Genomic DNA, 21975 nt, shown 5'->3' on the forward strand with positions numbered 1-21975 from the left:
GTGACATTGAGTGTCTTATATGGCTATTGACCATCTGTGTCCCCTCCTTGGAGAAATATCTACTTAGGTTCTCTACCCATGTTTTGATTGGATTGTTTGTTTTTTTGGTGTTGAGTTCTTTATAAATTTTGGATATGATCTCCTTATTGGATGTATCATTGGAGAATAACCACAATATTTTAAGGTAGAAATCTTACATTTTTGTGATTTCAGCTGACTCTCATATCATGTTTTCATAGTGCCTTCTGGTTTTATAATGTTATCTTTTCATTATATTATTGTTTTAAGCCTATCCTGTCTTAATTTTTTTCTCAGATGGCCAAGTGTGATGCTTGTAAACGACAGGGTAAGCTAAGTGAGTCCATAAAATGGCGAGGAAACATCAAACACTTCTGTAATCTGTTTTGTGTCTTGGCGTTTTGTCAACAGCAAATTGCAAGTGACCCTGTTTCACAAAGAAAAGGTAAAATTAAACTTGGCTAGTGGGATTTTTATGTTTGTGCTAGGATATACAACTGTGTTAGTGTACACAGTTGTAAATATTATAATAAAAACAATGTTTCACTAGATTCAGATAGCCTGACTTTCCTTAAATTTTCCTGTAAGAATCCTTAAAGATTACCCTTGAGGGAAAATTAATCCTGATACTTTTTGCTATCATAATCAAACACACCAAGAATAATAAATGTAGAAGCACTGACTTTATAGGAAAATTAGATTTGATTGCTTTGATTGAATTTATCTGTACATAAATAACTTACACTGAGGGATCTATGCTATTCAGTTAATAAACTAGAAATTAAAATAGGAAATTGGGGCAAACAAAGGGAGAGGATATAAATATATTAATATAGTTGTGATTGGCATAAGATTTGATCCTGAGCTTGCTTGTAGCCAAGGAAAAAAGAACAACACATTAATTATATCAAAAAATAAAGTAGACCAGATCTTCATGGGTAGCGAAGTTTTTCTTGGCTAAGAATAAAATAATTTTGCAAGTAGGACAGCTAATGTGGTCAGAATCTCCAGATGAATAGATAGATACGTGGCATGTTTTTAAAGTAGTTCCCTGAAGTAGGATAGGACTTCACTGACTTAGATGAAAAACATTTGGTATTATATTCTCTGATCAAAGCCTGGAATGCTGTTGAATTGACAGAGTCCATGTGCTTTGGACTCTTTACTGTGTAGCTCTTGTCTACCTTTGCAGTTTTATTAATCATCACCCTAATCCAGATATGCCTTGTGATAATCTTTTGTGTTATCATCCATTCCCTGAGATTCGCCAGGTGGGTGGTAGAATTTTCATTCTATGATGTGGGTTAACAAAACAAGTGTTCCTATGTGGATGTACAGCTACGTCACCAACTTCTGTGTAAAAATTGTCATGTTAAATTTTTATTTGAAGCAACATAGGTGTAGGAGTTTTAATACTCATTAATAGAATAGCCCAGCCAACCCTGAAATTAATACCTATATTTTTACCTGTTAAATATCATTTCAAATTTATAATTTTAGAGACTCAGTCTCTCTTTAAATCCTAGTGAACACTAATCTGACCAGAATCACCCAACCCAACATTATAGAGTTAGATATTTGCATTGTATCTTGAAAATCTAGTTGTTGTGTGTGACACTTTTGTTTATACTAGGTCTTACCTTTTTATTTTAATCAGTAAATATTTCTAAGGCACCAGCTGCTTCAATGGCGCTCCCTTCTGCAAGGACAAATACAACACCAATTATAACCAATGTGGTGTCATTAGCAAAAGTATCTCCTGCCCAGCCCACAGGGAACACTAACAGTGTTTTAAAAGGTATGACTTGGTTTAAAGATATTTGTTTAGATTGTGGAAGTGAGTATTGTCTAGTGTGAATAGCTATTATTGGTAATATTTACATTTTTTTCATTAATTTTTGTTATAGTTGTTTCTCTATTTAATATTTACATTTATATGAAACATGCTCCTCTGTCTTGGAGAGAAGTGGAGAGGAAAGGAAGTGGCATGTATAGTTTATTTTTTAAAGAACCCAAATGGTTTTCATATAGCTGCCTCTTACACCAGAAATTCTAATACAGTCGGGTGGGATTGCAGCCCCAGAATCCTTACCTTTACCAAGGACCCTAGGTGATACTGAGGCCAAGTTCTCTTAGACCATTTTTGAGAAATTATGGACTAGACTGTAGATCACCCTAGTGAGAGGAAAGTAACTTCTTGGTTTTTGTGTTTACTTCTGTATATTCTGGGGATAATAATGTATGTTTTCATTGTAACAGGTGCAGTTACTAAAGAGGCAGCAAAGATAATTGAAAATGTAAGTTGTATTGTTAATATTTGCTTGATAATGCCACTTTATTTTCATGTTGGATATAGTCTTCTAATATATATTTGAGTACATTTCTATTTGCAGCTTAGTATTTTAAAAAATGGAGTCATAATTGCCCTGACCAGTTTGGCTTAGTGCTTAGAGTATCAGATCAAGGACCGAAGGGTCATGGATTTGATTCCAGGTCAAGGGCATATATCTGGGTTGCAGGTCCGATCCCCAGCCCCAGCTGGGGTTGTGTGGGAGGCAACCAACTGATGTGGCTCTCTCACATTGATGTTTCTCTACCTCTACCCCTCTCTCCCTCCACCTCTCCCTACCACTCTTTTTTTTTCATCCTCGCCCAAGGACTTTTTTTTTTTTTTTTCATTTATCTTCAGATAGAGTGGGAGGGAGAGAGGGAGGAAGAGAGAGAGAGAAACATTGATGAGAGAGAGACACATCGAGTGTCTGCCACCCACTCAACCCCAACCAGGGCTGGGGACAGACCGCAACCGAGATATGTGCCCTTAGCAGGAACCGAACCTGGGACTCTCTGGTCCACGGGCTGAGGCCCTAACCACAGAGCCAAACTGGCCAGGGCCCTACCACTCTATCTAAATAAATCAGTGGAAAAATATCCTCTGGTGAGGTTTAACAACAACAACAGCAACAAAAATTGGAGTAATGTATTATGCATTAATTTTTGTTTTCAAATCTTTTTTTTTTTTTTATCCTCACCCGAGGACATTTTTACATCTATCTTCAGATAGAGAGGGAGGAAGAGAGAGAGAGAAACATTGACATGAGAGAGACACATCGACTGGTTGCCACCCACACGACCCTAATTGGGGCTGGGTACACACTACATCTGAGGTACGTGCCCTTAGAGGGAACCGAACCCTGGACTCTCTGGTCTGTGGGCTGACACTCTAACTGCTGAACCAAACTGGCCAGGGCTGTTTTCAGATCTTAAAATTACATTATTACTAAGAATGCATTCCTGATTTATTTGATTATTTGTGTCTGGTTCCTTAATTTCTTTAAATACTTGTTAATTCCATTTGGATGCTTATTTTTCTCTTTTACTGCATTCAAGTAATTTTCTTTTAGACTAGAAAGTCTTTTGAAAAAGTTTAATATAGTGTCATTTTATGTATCTTTGAATTATGTCAGGCTGAAAACATTGCAAAGTAAAAATATTTAAATTCCTACTTTAGGTCTCAAATTTGAAATTTTGTAAAATTTCCCAAAATTAAAAAAAAGTTTGAAGAAATGCGTAATTTCAAATCTGACAGTCTGAGAGGATTGTAATGATATCATTATGGTCCTGTATCATCATCACTAGCAGGAAAACAAAATTCCCATCATTCTTCACCAATATCACATGAACCTAATGTCTTAGATCTTAGGTTAATGTTTTGGTGACTCTTATGCTGCTCTCTTAACATTTGCTCTTGATACAGTTAAAAATAATTTTTTATATCAAATAGCAGTGTCATTCAGATTCGTTAAGTGGTGGTGCTAGTAGTGCTAAAAAAATGTGTCCAGAATTTAGTAAATTTGGAACAGAAGTTAAATGTTACAAAACTCTGTGAAGAAGGCCAGATTACTGCTGCAATATCTCATTCTCTTAATTTAGGAGAATGTATCCTATAGAATATTAGAGATAATGCTCAAAAAACCCAAAAGCATCATTAAAGCAAATACACCCTTTAGTTCACAAAATTATCTTATAACCAGGCAAGGATAATGGAATAAATGGATAAAATCCTGGCCACACCGCTGTAAGATCAGTGCTGACATAATGAGCTCTTACCATCTGTGCTAAGGCATGACTTATTTTTGATGATTTGAAAGGTGACAGTGAGGCAGAAAGGTTTACAAGTCATAACTGGCTTTCCAATTTTAAAGCCCGCCAAGGTAGTAAGAATGTAAACATGAGCAGGCAAGCTATATCTGCTAACTCCTTAGCTGTCAAGACATTTCAGCTTTACCTTAATTTAAAGAGGCTTTAACTTGGAAGACAACATAACCCCTGCTAATAAAGAATCTGTGAAAGTGATAAAGAAGGTAAATTTGTGCAAGATTGATGGAGGGGATGTTGAAATTTTGCTTGGGTTGTTCCCCATGAATTAATAAAGGAAGACTTGCTAGAATTAGAAAAACAAAGGTCCTGGTGGATTCCATCTCTCTCTCTCTCAGAGGGTGGAGGCTGCAGGATGGGGGCAGGTGGCCAGCTGGCAGCAGCTGGGGCTGGAGGTCTGGGGCCAAAGGTGCAGGGACAGAGGGTGGGCAGGGTGGGCCAGGGTTCCAAGGTAGCGCTCCTGAGGGCAGCTGTGGAGCAGGGAGGGCTGTGTGCCCGCCGTCAGGTCCAGCCCTGCTCTGTTCCCGCTATAGGTGATCCAGGCCTCTCGGCCTCTTGGACAAAGGCTGCGCGCCCTCCCAAGAGCTGCTGGTCCTGCCACCATGTATAGACAAAGCTCCTGTAGTCCTGGAAACCTTTGGCATCTCCGATGTACCGTTGTGCAAACTGAAGTGTTTGATAATCGCAGAAACATATTGTGTGTTTGGAAACTGAACCAAAGCCTTTAGAAAATCTTGCAGCGTTTTGACTTCTCTGAAGTGCTTTGGAATCGCAAACGGTTGAAACGCTCTGGCATCTCTGAAATGGAGAGAACTGTAATGGGCAGTGGAAAGAAGGGGAAAAGGTGTCCATGGCATCGGAGCAGCTCAAGGCCACTACCACTAGAGCAGCACTTCGGTAGGGTGTTTCCACAAGTACAGCTGCCTCCAGGAGACCAGTGATGTGCACCCTTCAGTGGCCAGCGCCCCAAGCACCTGAGAGCCCAGGAGGAGAAAGCCCAGGAGGAGGACAATGTGGCCTGCACACCAAGGCTCATCCCGCTGCCAAAATTCCTCCTCTTCTTTCTCCTCCCATTCCTCTGGCCCAGGTGTGGATGGGCTACCTCCAAAGGCTGCCTGATTTGGAGCACAGGGGTGTTTCTCTTGTCAGGGGCATCCCTTCTGCACCCTGCTAACCCCTCTCTAGAAGAAATGGCTCCTCTAGAGGGGGAAATCTGTAGCCTTAAGGTTAATTCCGAATATAATTCTTGTAATTCCATTAACTATGAGTTTGCAGCTGAAGTTGAAGGTCAAAATGATAAAATTGGCCCTAGCCTGTTTGCTCAGTGGTTAGAGCGTCAACCAGTGGACTGGAGAGTTGCCGGTGAAGGGCAGGTACTTAGGTTACCGGTCCTGGTGTGGGAGGCAGCTGGTCAGTGTGTCTCTCTCACATCGATGTTTCTCTCTCTTTCCCCCTCCCTCCCTCTCTGACTGAAGATAAATGGGAAAATGTCCTCTGGTGAGGATTTAAAAAAATGAATGATAAAATTGAGGAACCAAACAAGGTTCAGAAAAAGAAGAGGCTGGACACACAATACAATGTACAGAACATGTATTATAGAAATGTACACTCAAAACCTATATGGTTTTGCCCTGGCCAGTTTGGCTCAGCAGTTAGAGCATCGACCTGTGGACCAAAGAGTCTTGAGTTCAATTCCGGTCAAGGGCATGAACCTGGGTTGCTGTTCGGTCCCTGGCACTGGTTGGGGTCGTGCGGGAGGCAACCAATCAATGTGTGTGTCTCTCTCTCCCTACCTCCCACTCTCTGTCTAAAGATAAATGGAAAAATATCCTTGGGTGAGGATTAAAAAAGAAAGAGAAAACCTGTATGATTTTTTTAACCAATCTCACTTCTATAAATTTATAACTTAAAACATTTTAAAAATGAAAAAGAAAAGGAAGAGAGATAGACTTTGAGACCAAGGCTCTATAATGATCTACCTGAAGGCTATCCTGGGCACCCTGGGACAGTCGATACCAAAAAAGGAAGGGAGAGACTGCCACTACAGCAAAACCAAACACAGGACAGCACCCCGACCGACCGTGGAGAAGGACCAGTTGGGAGTGCCACCATGTCTGCCCTCCAGAAAGAGGGAGAGTCAGCCCCGGCCATCAGAGTGAAAGAGGAAGAAAGGCTGTGCTGGAGAGGAGCAGCTTCTGTGACAGAGTGGTTATAGACCCTCAAGAGAAACCCAGTGAGGAGCCGCTTGCTGACCAAAGGATAGTTATTGACGCGCCCTCCACCCTTAGAGTTGTTGGATGACTCTGACTCTCATTTAGAAAGCCAAAAGCCTTAAGAAAGGGAGGTGGTGATGGAACACACCTCTTTAGGAAGTGGCTGGTCCGATGTGGATGAGGTCTCCACAGTCAGTTTCTCTTAGGAGGAACCCATGTTTCTGAAACTCTCAGCAGTTCCAGAGCTTTCTGCCTTCCCCGTGGACTGTGTCATGTACCAGCTCATTTGTACAGTAGTTCTGAGTGTGACTATGCCAGCTGTTGGACTGGTCCCAAGTCTTCTGTCTACCCCTCCATAGGCAGCAGCAGCAGCAGCAGTGACGCATTGCAGTTGGGAGGAGCAGCTGGGGCTTCCTGAGGGATTATTCCCTCAACTCTACAGTGAGCTCCCAAAACACCTCCAGAGATCTGGAGGTGACAGAGGAAGGCATATCCCAGAATTCTTGCTCATTTTGTTTCTCCAGAAGCTTAGAAGAAGAGTATATGAAGGAGAAAACATTCCAGGAGCTGGAGATGCCATCCTGTTCGACACCCATCTAGCTCCCTGCCAAGGAGCCACTGGGAGCCAAACTTAGAGAAGGGTTCCATCGATACCCATTGTCACGTGGACATGCTCTATTCCAAGTTATCTTTTTTTTTTTTTTTTAATTTTTTTTATCCTTTTTTTTTTGCATTTATCCTCAAATAGAGCGGGAGGGGGAGAGAGATGAAGAGAGAGAGAGAAACATTGAAGTGAGAGAGACACATCGACTGGTCACCACCCACACAACCCCAACCAGGGCCGGGGACAAACTGCAACCAAGGTATGTGACCTTATTGGGAATCGAACCCGGGCCTCTCTGGTCCGTAGGCTGATGCTCTCACCACTGAGCCAAACCGGCTAGGGCCCAAGTTGTCTTTCAAAGGGACCTTTAGCAAGTTCAGAAAAATTTATAACAGCTCCTTTCGTAAGGAATTTCAGGGCTGCATCTTTGACTTCTGTGATTCCAGGACACTGACAGATTGCCCATGGGAGGAGCTGTTGAAAGAGGATCTGGTTTGGGGCCCTTTGGCTGTCACCCTCATTTTACACATTACTACAGTGAGAGTCAAGAAAGAACTCTTTTTCAAGCCTTAAGGCATCCCAAGACTGTGGGTAGCATTTGGGGAAATGAGCTTGGATCATTCTTACAAATGCACCACGCCTGTTTCAGAACAGCACAGGGTAATGAGGTTCTCTTTAGCTTGCTTACAGTTTTTTTGTTTAAAGTTCTTAGTTTATTAATCCTCTCATGAAAAATCTTCAGTCACCACAGATAAAGTCACTGAAGACTCGATTCCTGTTGTCCAATCCCCAACTCACTTCTGCCAGCACCAGCATTGGTCTTTGCGGTTCCCCTGACTATTTCATTCTGTTCTTGCATTCCTTCCTCTGTTTTCTTGAGGTCTTCTCACATTGGCCATGTCTTAACAAGTCTGTGGGTTCATTTTTCTTCGCATAATCCAAGGAATCGTAAATCACGCGAAAGCCACTTGTCTTTGCCACCACCAGAATGGGTTCTGAATCCAAACGCAAAGATAACGTCTGGTGTGGGTTATACATTTTGTTTAGTTTTTCCCCAATTTTTGTCTTAGGTACTGTTGCCTTCCCAGGGTAAAAAGGACATCAATGACCTTTTATTTCCAATGAAATAATCTCTTGTTCATGAACTTCCTGGTCCTAATAGTTACTGTGTTGTTCAGGATGGTGGCCCTCTTGCTTAGTTTTAATTTCTATTTAATTGTTGAAATCTAACAATAGGGTTTCTCTACTTTTAGAATTAAAGAATTTAGAATTCGTAAATATTTAATTGGTCTTATCCAGAACATCTAGATGTCATTTTTCAAATTCTTCACAAGCTATTTCTTTCAGCTTTATTATGTAAGGGAACAGGGGTTAGTACTTTGTGACTTCTCAAAGTACCAAATGGCTAATTATATGTGTCAAAACATTTGTTTTCTGTCTTGGGAAGCAACAACAACAACAAAAGAAAGAAAAACAAAGGTAGCAGGAAGAGTGTCCTAGTAATTAGCCTGGGCCTTTAGTACATCAACCAAAACAGTAAAGTGACTGACATAGACTTTTGACCATATTTCAGCAACAGTTGCTATTTTTGAAGAATATGATCCAATGTGGATTGCTGTTCCCTGATGGACAGTGTGTCTGCATATTGAGACCATAGGGATACATGGTGATGGAAGGAGACTTGACATGGAAGGAGACTTGACTTGGGGTGGTGAACACACAACACAATATATACAGTTGATGTATTATAGAATTGTATACCTGAAACCTATATAATTTTATTAACCAATGTCACCATGATAAAAAAAAAAAAAAAAAGAAACCCACAATGAAAGAAAATATAAGCCACATTAGATTCATTCTTTAGCAGAAGTCTTTCAGGGAATCAGACCACCCTTCACCATAATGTAGAGAGATAACTTGGCCTAATTTGATACCTCCTAATTCTCCTATTATTTGTGTTGTCGGAGGATGATAATGATAACTTCTATTTAATTACTTTTAGGCAGTATACTGCATTAGAACTGTCATTAAGTTAACTTTATAGTTAGTTATAGATTGTAATACTGCACATTAAATTATATTTTAAAACCACATGATTAATAAACCACTTTGTTGTAGAATTAGTTTGGTCTAAAAAAGTATAATAGTGTAGCCCTGGCCAGTTTGGCTCAGCGCTTAGAGCTTCGGCCCGCAGATCAAAGAGTCCCGGGTTTGATCCTGGCTAAGGATATGTACTTCGGTTGCGGTTCATCCCCCGCCCCAGTTGGGGTCATGTGGGAGGCAACAGATGGATGTTTCTCTCTTGCTTCAACGTTTCTCTCTCACTTCCTCTCGCCCTCCCTCCTGCCCTATCTGAAGATAAATAGAAAAATATCCTCAAGTGAGGATAAAAAAAAAAAAGTATAATAGTATAGTACTCTATTTTATTTTTTTTAAATTACAGTTTTAGAATTTTTTCTTTGTTCCTCTGGGAAATGAGTGAATTTCCTTCGAGTTATTTAAATGGTCTTAAATTTGGGGGAACAGTAAGTTACAAATTTGGGGGAACAGTAAGATACAGGAACGTACAAAGAAGAAAATCTGCAAAGGTCAGCAAACTTTTTGTATAAAGGTCTAGATAGTAAATACTGTATTTTAAACTTCGCAGGCCATACAGTTTCTGTTTCAACTCTTCACCTCTGCCATTGCAGCATAGTAAGAGGCTGTGTTCCGATAAAACTTTAGTTATAAAAACAGGTGGTGGGCTGGGCTTGGCCCAGAGCCATATGTTACCAGCTCCTGCTCTTCTGTGTTCCCACCACACAGAATTAATCATTGTTAGATTTGTCTTATTTGCTCTTTTCCTCCTACCTTTATATTTTCTTTTTTTTTAAAAAAATATAACTTTTTATATGCCTAGATATAACTGCTATTAGGAATTTGGTATGTATCCTTTCAGACCATTTTTAATCTTTCATAGAAATCCATGGAAAATATTTAATATTGTTATTTTATTAAAAAAATTTTTTTTCTTTATTGATTTTTTTTTATAGAGAGAGAGGAATGGAGATGGAGAGATGTTTCTCATAGAAACATCGATGAAAGAGAACATTGACTGGCTGCTTACTGCATGCCCTCCACTGGGGATTTGGCCCACAGCCTGAGCATGTGTCCTGACTGGGAATCGAACCGGCGACCTCTTGTTGCATGGGTCGAACCACACCAGCTGGACAATATTGTTTTTTTTAAATATCCATGTGATACCTAATAGATTTGGCACATTCCTTTGGACTGCTATATAGTATTATATTGTAGGTACTACATTTTATTTGTCAGTTGACCTATTGATGAATGTTAGGTTACTTTCATTTTTTCACCATTAAAAGTCTTAGCTACATGAACATTCTTTTTTTTTTTTTTATCATCCTCACTCGAGGACATTTTTCCATTTTTTGTTCAGGTAGAGTGGGAGGGAGAGAGAGGAACAGAGAGAGAGAGAAACATCGACGTGAAAGGGACACATCGAGTGGTCGCCACCCGCACAACCAACCAGGGCCGAGGACAAACTGCAACCGAGGCACATGCCCTTAGTGAGAACCGAACCCGGGTCTCTCCGGACCGCAGGCCGATGCTCTAACCGCTGAGCCAAACCGGCCAGGGCTACATGAACATTCTTATAGATGACTCCTTGTGCATGTGTGCAGGTGTTTGTCTAGTGTAGATGTGGAAGAGTGGAATTTCGGGGTCAGCATATTTGCATTTTTAGTTTTTAAATTGCCCCACAGAGAGACCACTCCAGTTTTTATTTCCACCAGCAGTTTATGATTATGCTCATTTCCCTCAGCCTCACTATCATTTAATGTTGTCAGATTTTTTTTGCCAATCTGTTTAGTAATATCTTTTTGTTGTCTTCTTTTTTTTTTTTTTATCCTCACCCGAGGATATTTTTCCATTTTTTGTACAGATAGAGTGGGAGGGAGAGAGAGGAAGGGAGAGAGAGAGAGAGAAACATCGACGTGAAGGGACACATCGAGTGGCTGCCACCCGCACGACCAACCAGGGCCGGGGACAAACTGCAACCGAAGTACGTGCCCTTAGCGGGAACCGAACCCGGGTCTCTCCGGACCGCAGGCCGACGCTCCAACCGCTGAGCCAAACCGGCCAGGGCTGTTGTCTTCTTTATTTTCTTTATTTATTTATGTATTTATTTATGTATTTATTTATTTATTTTATCCTCACCCGAGGACATTTTTGCATTTATCCTCAGATAGAGCGGGAGGGAGAGAGGGAGGAAGAGAGAGAGAAAGATCGATGTGAGAGAGACACATCCAGTGGTTGCCACCCACACAACCCCAACCGGAGCCGGGGACAAACTGCAACTGAGGTATGTGCCCTTAGCAGGAACTGAACCTGGGACTCTCTGGTCCATGGGCTGATGCTCCAACCTCTGAGCCAAACCTGCCAGTGCTCTCTTTTTTAAAATCCTCACCTGAGGATATTTTTCCATTGATTTTCAGAAAACATGAGAGGGTGGGAGGCAGGGATGGGGAGAGAGAGAATGAGAGAAAGAAATATCGATGTGAGAGAGACACATTGACTAGTTGCCTCCTACACAACCCTGACCAGGGTCTGGATCGAAGTGCAACCAAGGTACATGCCCTTGACCAGAATCGAACCTGCGACTCTATGGTCTGCAGGCTGAAGCTCTAACCGCTGAGCCAAAGTGGCCAGGGCTTGTTGTCTTCTTTTGCATGTCTCTAATTACTTGTGAGTTTGCTTTCATTTGTTTTTGAACATTTGAATTTTCTGTTTTTAAGTTTTTTCCATTTTTGTATTGAATTGTGTCTTAATTGATTTATAGAATTTCTTTATATATTCTGGATTTCCCCCTTTTTCTCCCCCCCCCCTTTTTTTGTGTTAATCCTCACCTAGGATATTTTTCCATTAATTTTTTTTAAGATAGAGTGGAAAGGAGGGAGGGTGAGAGAGAAAGAGAAACATTGACGTGAGAGACACATTGATTGGCTGCCTTCTGCATAACCCTGACTTGGGCCGAGGATCAAACCTGCAATGCAGGTACATGCCCTTGACTGGGAATTGAACCTATGACTCCTCGGTCCATGGGCTGACGCTCTAACCAGCCAGGGCTCTACTCATCATTTTAATCAACACAAAAACATGCAATAATCCTTCTTGAAATAAAATCCTTCTTTCACACCACGGCCCCCTAGCCACTTTACCATTTCTCTTTTCTCCATTTTGGAAAAACTCCTCTAAAGGTGGCCTCTACTTTCTGCCCCCATTTTTTAATGTTATCTTTCCTTAGTTCACTCTGTTCAGGCTTTTGTCTGCACCACTTCACTGAAACTGCTCATCAAGGTCACTATCAGTTTTTATTTTGCCAATCCAATGGTCAATTTTCAGTTCTCATTCTCCTCATCTTTTCAGTAACATGACACAGTTAATCTTTCCTTCCTTCTTGAAATAAATACCTTCTCCAACTCCCAGGTTATCATTCTTGTCCCTTTTCTCAATCTGCATTGCTTCCTAGGTAACTCATACAGGCCTGTGGTTTTAAACACCACCTATATTGTAGCTGATTCCCAGTTTTATTTATTTTGCCCTGACTTGTGAGTTCCAGCTTTATGTATTCAACTGTAGGTACCTACTTTAGATGATTAATTACACTTAGATGATTAATAGCTTTTTTAATCAATATGTTTAAAATAGGACCATTATATTCCAGACTTCCTTTCCAGTGTTCCTTAGTTGCTACTTCCTTAGTTTGAGCCACCATCATCTTGTGGATTTTTGTAATGACCTCCCATCTGTCTTGCTTCTTCCTTATTTGTCCTTTGCAGTTTCTTTCTTCATACTTTCTTCAGAATGATCTTTTTAATAATATTTTTCTCTTTATTGACTTTAGAGAGAGAGGAAAAGAGAGAGTGAGATAGATAGAAATATTGATGGGAAAGAACATCGATTGGCCACCTCCTGCACGTCCCCCACTGGGGATCAGGCCCACAACTGGGGCATGTGCCCTGACCGGGAATCGAACCGGTGAACTCTTGGTGCATGGGTCGATGCTCAACCAGTGAGCCACACCAGCTAGGCTGATCTTATTAAAACAAATTAGATAGTGTGACTCTATTACTTAAACACCTTCAATGAAATTCTGAACAAAAAAATGAAGAGGGAAGAGCTATTTTCCAAAGTTATAGGAAAACTGCAAGTGTTATAAAGCTCTGTGTAGTTAACTGATGCTGAAGCTGTGAATAGATGGACAAACTCAAGAGAAAGGAATTCCAGAAGTAGATCCAAATATATATGGGAATGTAGAAATAATAAAATTGGCATTTTAGATCAGTAGAAGAAATCTAGATCATTCAATAAATAGTATTGTGACAACTGAGTTGACATGGAAAAAAGTACATTCGGATTTCTACCTCACAAATTAAACCAAATGAAGACCAGATGGAGAAAAGACTGAAATGTAAAAAAAATACTAAAAGTACTAGGAACATATATAGGAAATAATTTTAATGCAGAAGCGGGGAAAGTCTAAATATTCCACAAAACCCAGAAACCATAAAACATTTGTTAGATATATTCAACTACATTTCAAAGACAAATGAAAAGGTTGCAATTTATATCATTAAAGTCTAGTTTTTTTTTCTTTTTCTTTTTTTATTCAGATAGAGCGGGAGGGGTAGAGAGGAAGAGAGAGTAACATCGATGTGAAAGGGACACATTGAGTGGCTGCCACCCTCATGATCCAACCAGGGCTGGGGACAAACTGCAACCGAGGTACGTGCCCTTAGTGGGAAGCGAACCCGGGTCTCTCTGGACCGCAGGCTGATGCTCTAACCCTGAGCCAAACTGGCCAGGGCTTTTTCTTTTTTTCTTTTTACATATAAAGAGCTTTATGAATCATTAAAAAGATCCATTTTCTATTGGGAGAATGGACAGAAGTATGATTATAGACTAGGAAATAAATAGTTCTTAGAAATATGCAAAGATATTCAACTTCAAAATTAGAGAAATGCCAGTTAGAACTATAGTTTTATCTGATTGGCAAAGAAAAATATGATGGATAAATACTGGTAAGGCATTTTTACATATTGCCAGTAGCAGTTGGTAAAACTGCTACAGAGAGCAATGTAGATGAAACCTGTTAAAATTTAAAATGTAGCCCTGGCTTGATTTGGCTCAGCGGTTAGAGCGTTGGCCTGCGGTCCAGAGAGACCTGGGTTTGGTTCCTGCTAAGGGCACATACCTCAGTTGCAGTTTGTCCCTGGCCCTGGTTGGGTCGCGTGGGTGGCAACCACTCGATGTGTCCTTTTCACGTTGATATTTCTCTCTCTCTCTCTCTCCCTCCCACTCTATCTGAACAAAAAATGGAAAAATGTCCTCGGGTGAGGATAAAAAACAAAACAAAACATATTTTTAAATGTTCAGCAGCGGCGACACTTCCAATTCCCTGAGGTATATTCAGTAGATAAAACCATTAGAATGCAGCTTATACGAAGTCATGTAAATATCGTTCCAAGATAGCTTGCTAAATGACAATGCAAGGTGCAGAACCTTACTAATAATATGACCATTTTTGTCAGAAGCAACTTATTTAATTACATAGACCAGTGATTTTTAACTTTTCTCATCTCATGGCACACATAAACTACTAAAATTCTGTACCGCACACAAAAATATATTTTTTTGCCAATCAGACAAAAAAAAAAAAAGATGTACTTTTGATTCATTCACAGTGGACAGCTAGTGTGTTGGCTGTTGTCACTTTTTTATTCAACAATCTAAGGAAAAGGGTCAGTTTAAAAAATTTTTGCAGTACACAGGTTGAATATCACTGATACAGACCATCTCTGGAAGAATGTATAAGAAATTATAAAGATTGGTTGTGTTCAAGGTAGAGCTTGGATACATGGCAGACAGGCATAGAAAACTTACTTTTTATGTATACAATTTTATATCTTTTGAATTTTTACATAACTCAAAATTATTGCATCTATTATCTGTTTTAAAAGCCAATTTAATTATAACCTCCATTGGCTTTGGCTTTTCATCACACTTAAAACACAGTCCTGTCCTGGCCGGTGTGGTTAGAGTGTCGGCCTAAAAACCAAAGAATTGCAGGTTCTATTCCAGTCAAGGGCACGTACCTTAGTTGCCAGGGTCCCAGGCCCTGGTCGGGGTCATGTGGGAGGCAACCACTTAATGTGTCTCTCTCACATTGATGTTTTTCTCTCTCTCTCTCTCTCTCTCTCTCTCTCTCTCCTCCCCCCCCCCCTTACCCCCTCTCTCCTTTCTTCCCTCCCTCTCTTTTTCCCTCTCTCTCTATCTGAAGATAAATGGAAAATTATCCTTGGGTAAGGATTAAAAAAACAACAACCACCAAAAAAACACAGTCCTAATTTTTTTTTAAACTCAGACCTTCCAGATCCTATGCAATTTGGCTTCTGTCTACCTCTCCAAATGTATCATTCTAGCCCCTGCTTACTTATTTCAGTCTTGTTCTTGTTGATATTTACAAAAGCAGGCCAAGCTCTTTCTCACTTCACAGCTTTTGCACCTACATTCCCTCTGCCTGGTATTCTCTGACTTCAGGCCTTTGCATGGCTTGCTCTTTTTAAAAAAAATATGTTTTTATTTATTTATTTTTCTTAGAGAGGAAGGGAGAGAGAGAAACATCAATGTGAGAGAGACATATCCATTAACTGTCTTCTGCACACCCACCACTGGGGATCTAGCACAAAACCTGGGCGTGTGCCCTCACGGGGAATTGAACCAGGACCTCTCAGTCCATTGGATGATACTCAAACCACTGAGCAACACTGGCCAGGCAGCTTTGCTCTTTTGAATATTCAGAAGGTCTCTGCTCAAATTACCGTTTCTCCACACCATCACTCTCCACTACCCTGCTTTATTTCTTTCATAGCACTTATTACCTAAAATTATACATCATATATTTGTTTTACTTGTTTATCTCCTGTACTCCCTCTAGAATGTAAGGCCCATGAGAACAGGACTTTGTCTTGTTTTCTACTGTATCCCCAGGGCTTTGAACAGTGTCTAGCTTGTAGTAATCATTCAGTAAATATTAACTGAATGAAGAAACATGTTTTAAATACATTCTCCCACTCTGTTGCTTGTCTTTCAACTTTGTTTTTTTTTTTAATCCTTGCCCAAAGATGTGTTTTTATTGATTTTAGAGGGAGAGAGAGAGAGAAACAGTGATCGGTTGTCTCTCACATGCACCCTGACCTGGGATGGACCCTGCAACCTGGGTATGTGCCTGACCAGGAATTGTACTCTTGACTTTTCAGTGTACAGGATGACGTTCCAACCAACTGAGCCACACTGGCCAGAGCTCAACTTTGTTTTATAAAGAACCTTGTTTGCAGAAAAATTCAAAGTAGTTAAATGTGTCAATTTTTTTTTGCTTTTTTTTTTTTAACTCATGTTTTATTTAAGAACACTTGCTTCTTGTTCTAGTCATTTGAAAGTTAATATTTTGAAGCTAATATTTTTCATGTTGAGGTTGTTGATATGGAAAATATTTTTGCATATGGTGTGAGGTTGTATCTAATTTTTCTGAGTAGTCAGTTGTCCTAATCAGCAAAGATCATTTTCATTGTTTTGATTGTACTTAATAGGCAGAGTATTTTAAAAAATCACTAAATTGAACTAATACTGATTAGATGCATTAGGAATTGGGGTATATTTTCCATAGTGACTTCTTTATTGCAATCATTCTTTCAGAGGAATTATATTTCTTTTGATACGTGCCACCTTTCAATTGATAACAATTACTGTCAGAGATAAGAAACTAAAACAATCTCTCTGGTTTCTGAATTTGTTTTTAACTAGGGGAATATACAGGCAGATGCCATGAAACTTCTTTCTTCCCAGTCTTCCAGGCTTTTGAAGAACAAAGCATTATTGTGCAAGCCTGTCACACAGACCAAGGCCATCTCTTGTAAACCACATATACAACACAAGGAATGCCAGACAGGTATGTGTCCTTGTGCTTTACACAGGTAGAAAGTTTGTGTTCTGTTTTTTTTTTTTTTTTTTTTTAAGAAAGGAAATAAAAGTAATTGACAATTTCTTAAATGTGAAGACATTTGATTCTTGGATCATATACTTTAAATATCTAATTTATTCCTCTTATAATTATTGTAATTTACACTAATAATTACTAAATTGAATCCATAGGTGCACAAAGCATGATGTGTAGAGTAGACAAACATCTACATGTGTGCACCGCTGTTTTTCAAATGTATAGCTAAGCTATTATAATTACTAAATGCAAAATTTTTAAAAAGCACTAGTGACTTGACCTTATTTCTTTTTTTCTTAAACACTATGAGTTGGTTTGTCAGTTACTAAAGGTGTAACTATGTGTCTGAGGTGCTGGTATCAGGAAAATTATTTGAATTCTTGATACTTGAAAAGGCTGTAAACTGTTGCTCCAGTCCATGTTATAGTTTTTAATCCCACTACCCTTATATTTTCAATTACTTCCATAGCTCTGCCCAAAGCATTAAAAAAATTTTTTTATTAATATTTTTTTTTGAGAAGAAGTGGGAGAGAGAGAAAGAGAAGCATCAGTGTGAGAACTAGACATCGATTGGTTGTCTCCCTCACAACCAGTACTGGGGATTGAGCCGCAACCTGGGTATGTGCCCAACCAGGAACTGAACTGGAACCTCTTGGTGCACGGGACAATGCTCAACCAACTGAACCACACTGACCAGGACTGATTTAATACATTTTTTTCTTTATTGATTTTAGAGTGAGAGGAAGGGAGAGGGAGAGAGAGAGAGAAAGAGAAACGTTGACATGAAAGGGACACATCGAGTGGCTGCCACCCGCATGACCAACCAGGGCCGGGGACAAACTGCAACCGAGGTACATGCCCTTAGCGGGAACCGAACCCGGGTCTCTCTGGACCGCAGGCCGACGTTCTAACCGCTGAGCCAAACTGGCCAGGGCTGCATTGAGATTTTTTTTTTTTTATCCTCACCCGAGGACATTTTTCCATTTTTTGTTCAGATAGAGCGGGAGGGAGAGAGAGAGAGAGAGAGAGAGAGAGAGAGAGAAACATCGATGTAAAGGGACACATCGAGTGGCTGCCACCCACACGACCAACCAGGGCCGGGGACAAACTGCAACCGAGGTACGTGCCCCTAGCGGGAACCAAACCCGGGTCTCTCTGTACCGCAGGCCGACGCTCCAACCACTGAGCCAAACCAGCCAGGGCTGCATTGAGATTCTTAATAAATGTGCATAGATTCCAGTATTTATAACATACCCATTCCCTAAGATTAGACAATTAGATTAGTTTTTGAATATTATAAACAATGTTGAGTTAAGCTGTGTAAGTGGATCTTAGGACACTTGTTTAATTTTATCCTTAGGATAAATTCTAAGTAGCGGAATAACAGATTCAAAAGCTATCTAGATTTTGTATATATGTTGCAAAATTGCCCTTCTGAAAAGTTACATCAGTTTATGCTCCAACCATCAGTATTTTGAGAGCGTCTATTTCTCTGCACCCTCACTAACACTGGTATTAAAATGAATAATTAACCCCCCCAACTTTAATTTGGAAAAATTTTTAAATCCAGAAAGATTGAAAATATAGCACAACAAACACCAATAGACCCTTCATCTAGATTCACCAAATGTTCACTTTTTGCAACATTTGTTTTCTTTTTTTTCCCGAACTTTTAAAAAGTGAGGTAATGTATTCTTTTTTTTCTTTTCTCTTCTTTAATGATTTTAGAGAGAGAGGGAGAAACAGATAGAAACATCGATGAGAGAGAATATCGAACATCGACTGGCTGCCTCCTACATGCCCCTCACTGGGGATCAGGCCCACAACCTGGGCATGTGCCCTGACCGGGAATCAAACTGGTGATCTCTTGGTGCATGGTTTGATGCTCAACCACTGAGCCACACCGGCTGGGCAAAGTAATTGATTTTTTTTTTTTTTTATCCTCACCCGAGGACATTTTCCCATTTTTTTTGTTCAGATAGAATGGGAAGGAGAGAGAGAAAGACAGAAACATCGACATGAAAGGGACACAATGAGTGGTTGCCACCCACACGACCCGACCAGGGCCGGGGACAAACTGCAACCGAGGTACGTGCCCTTAGCGGGAACTGAACCCGAGTCTCTCTGGACCACAGGCTGACGCTCTAACCGCTGAGCCAAACCGGCCAGGGCATAATTGATTTTTAATATGATATATTCTGTGGACTTCAGCCCTAATTCCAGTAATTCTATTGAATATATAGCATTGCTAGTTCATGTACCACCACTTACAGTTTTACTTTGGTCAATGACTAAGCTTTGGACAAAGGAGAAATTCTATTTTCAATGGCATCATGGAAATATTATGGTTTGTATTTAAACTTAAGTGTATATTACTTTGATAAATAGTAAAAAAGTATAAAATTTAAATGTGTAGGAGAAAACATAAATAACATAGCTTATTCTTGAAAATAACAGAGATTCAAATATTTCATTCAGATTTACCTGTGCCTAATGGGAAAAGTGATGTGGAACTTGATTCTCCACCTGCAAAGAAAAAAAAAATAGGCTTTTTCCAGACTTATGATGCAGAATATTTAAAAGTTGGTTTTATTATCTATCCGGGATCAAAAGAAAGTTCACCAAGGCCACAATGTGTCATTTGTGGAGAAATCTTAACTCCTGAAAACATGAAGCCAGCAAATCTTTCTCATCATTTAAAAACAAAACATTCAGAATTAGAAAATAAACCAGTAGATTTTTTTGAACAAAAATCTCTTGAAATGGAATGTCAAAACAGTTCTTTTAAAAAATGTTTACTTGTTGAAAAGTCACTTGTGAAAGCTTCTTATTTAATTGCTTTCCAAATTGCTGCCAGCAAGAAGCCATTCTCCATTGCTGAAGAGTTAATTAAACCATATTTAGTAGAAATGTGTTCAGAAGTTTTGGGTTCAAGTGCTGGAGACAAAATGAAAACCATTCCTCTTTCTAATAATACAATTGGACACAGGATTGATGAACTGTCTGCAGATGTTGAAGATCAACTGATTCAAAAAGTCAGAGAGTCAAAATGGTTTGCCCTTCAAATAGATGAGTCTTCTGAAATCTCAAATATCACCCTTCTTTTGTGCTATATTCGTTTCATTGATAATGATTGTAGTGATATAAAAGAAGAGTTATTATGTTGTATTGAAATGCCTTCTCAAATAACTGGTTTTGAAATATTTGAGCTAATAAATAAATATATTCATAGTAAATCTCTGAATTGGAAACATTGTGTTGGTCTCTGTACAGATGGGGCTGCAAGCATGACTGGCAGGTATTCTGGTTTAAGGGCAAAAATTCAAGAAGTTGCCATGAATACACTGGCATTTACACATTGTGTTATTCACCGTGAACATTTAGCAGCAGAAAAGTTGTCTCCACGCTTACATGAAATTCTTTTGCAGTCAGCACAAATTTTAAGTTTTATAAAGAGCAATGCATTGAAGTCACGTATGTTAACAATTTTGTGTGAAGAGATGGGGTCTGAGCATGTGAATTTACCACTTCCTGCTGAAGTACGGTGGATATCAAGAGGGAGAATTTTAACAAGATTATTTGAATTACGACATGAAATTGAAATTTTTTTAAATCAAAAGCATTCAGATTTGGCCAAGTATTTTCTTGATGAGGAATGGGTTGCAAGGCTGGCCTATTTATCAGATATTTTTTCACTTATAAATGAACTAAATTTAAGTCTCCAAGGAACGATGACTACACTCTTCAATTTATATAATAAAATGGATGTATTTAAGGAAAAGTTAAAAATGTGGTTGAAGCGCACACAGGAGAATGATTATGACATGTTCCCTTCATTTTCTGAATTCTCAAACTCCTCAAGCTTAAATATGAGAAGCACTGCAAGCATTGTTTTTGAGCACCTGGAAGGACTTTCTCAAATGTTCAATGACTGTTACCCACCAGAGGAAGACTTTCGTTCAGGAAATTTGTGGATAATTAATCCTTTTATGAATCACCAAAATAGTAATCTCAAGGACTTTGAAGAAGAAAAGCTAGCACAGTTATCCTCAGATTTAGGATTACAATCAGTATTTAAATCAATGTCTGTAACTCAGTTTTGGATAAAAGCAAAGACAAGTTACCCAGAACTCCATGAAAAGGCAATGAAAATTTTATTGCCTTTTTCATCTATTTATTTGTGTGATGCTACATTTTCAGCTTTGACTGAGTCAAAACAAAGAAATCTGTTGGTTTCTGGCCCTGCCCTAAGACTTGCAGTCACATCTTTAATTCCAAGGATAGAAAAATTAGTAAAGGAGAAAGAATAGTGTAAAGAATATTGTTTATCAAATTCTATAATTTCGTGTTAAATTTTGTATGGGATAAGTATCCTAAAATATAATTTCCTAATGTGGTTATGTGTTTTCAGTGATTAAATGTTTTAATAATTTTTCTCTTTTTTGTTGAGGAATTTAATCATTACACATTTATACATAATCATATATAATTTTAAGAGTCCATGGTAGAGAATTTAGCTATTTTATTGACTGATTTGAATTAGTGACAAAGATTTAGGTAATGAAAAGTCCAGTTTATAATGTATTATATAGCACACCTGGATGTTGAAACTGCTTGGCCTTTAGAAGCATGTGGGACATGTTAGTCTTCAGCCAGCCTGTCTCCTACTACAGCAGGTTGTGGGAAGGTAGAAAAAAAAGATCTAAGCAGCTTGGCTAACAGGAAATGAAAGCAGCAGGAGAGTTTGAGACCCCTATAGGGGGCCTCTCTGGCCCACTAGACCAGGGTTTGGCAAACATTTTTCATAAAGGGCCAGATAATATTTTAGGCTTTGTGGGCCATAGGTGACAACTACAGTACTCAGTTTTGTGGTTGCCACACAAAAGGAACTGTAACAATACACAGATAAATAGTGTGGCTGTGTT

The 21975-nt window shown here is 39.3% G+C and overlaps 1 protein-coding gene across 2 annotated transcripts in view; it reads left to right on the forward strand.

The window, feature by feature from the left end:
* The window catches only part of ZMYM6 (zinc finger MYM-type containing 6), a 43296-nt gene extending 21904 nt beyond the window's left edge, over window positions 1-21392 (forward strand). For both annotated transcript variants that reach the window (XM_036257121.1, XM_036257122.1), the window contains 5 exons: window positions 316-463; window positions 1676-1816; window positions 2278-2315; window positions 16858-17002; window positions 19529-21392. In XM_036257121.1, coding sequence (XP_036113014.1) covers window positions 316-463; window positions 1676-1816; window positions 2278-2315; window positions 16858-17002; window positions 19529-21360 — 2304 coding nt within the window. In that variant the 3' untranslated portion in view covers window positions 21361-21392. The remainder of the gene's footprint in view (window positions 1-315; window positions 464-1675; window positions 1817-2277; window positions 2316-16857; window positions 17003-19528) is intronic.
* The last annotated feature ends 583 nt before the right edge of the window (window positions 21393-21975 follow it).

This window comes from Molossus molossus, unplaced genomic scaffold, assembly GCF_014108415.1.
Source record: "Molossus molossus isolate mMolMol1 unplaced genomic scaffold, mMolMol1.p scaffold_m16_p_12, whole genome shotgun sequence".
NCBI lineage: Eukaryota > Metazoa > Chordata > Mammalia > Chiroptera > Molossidae > Molossus > Molossus molossus.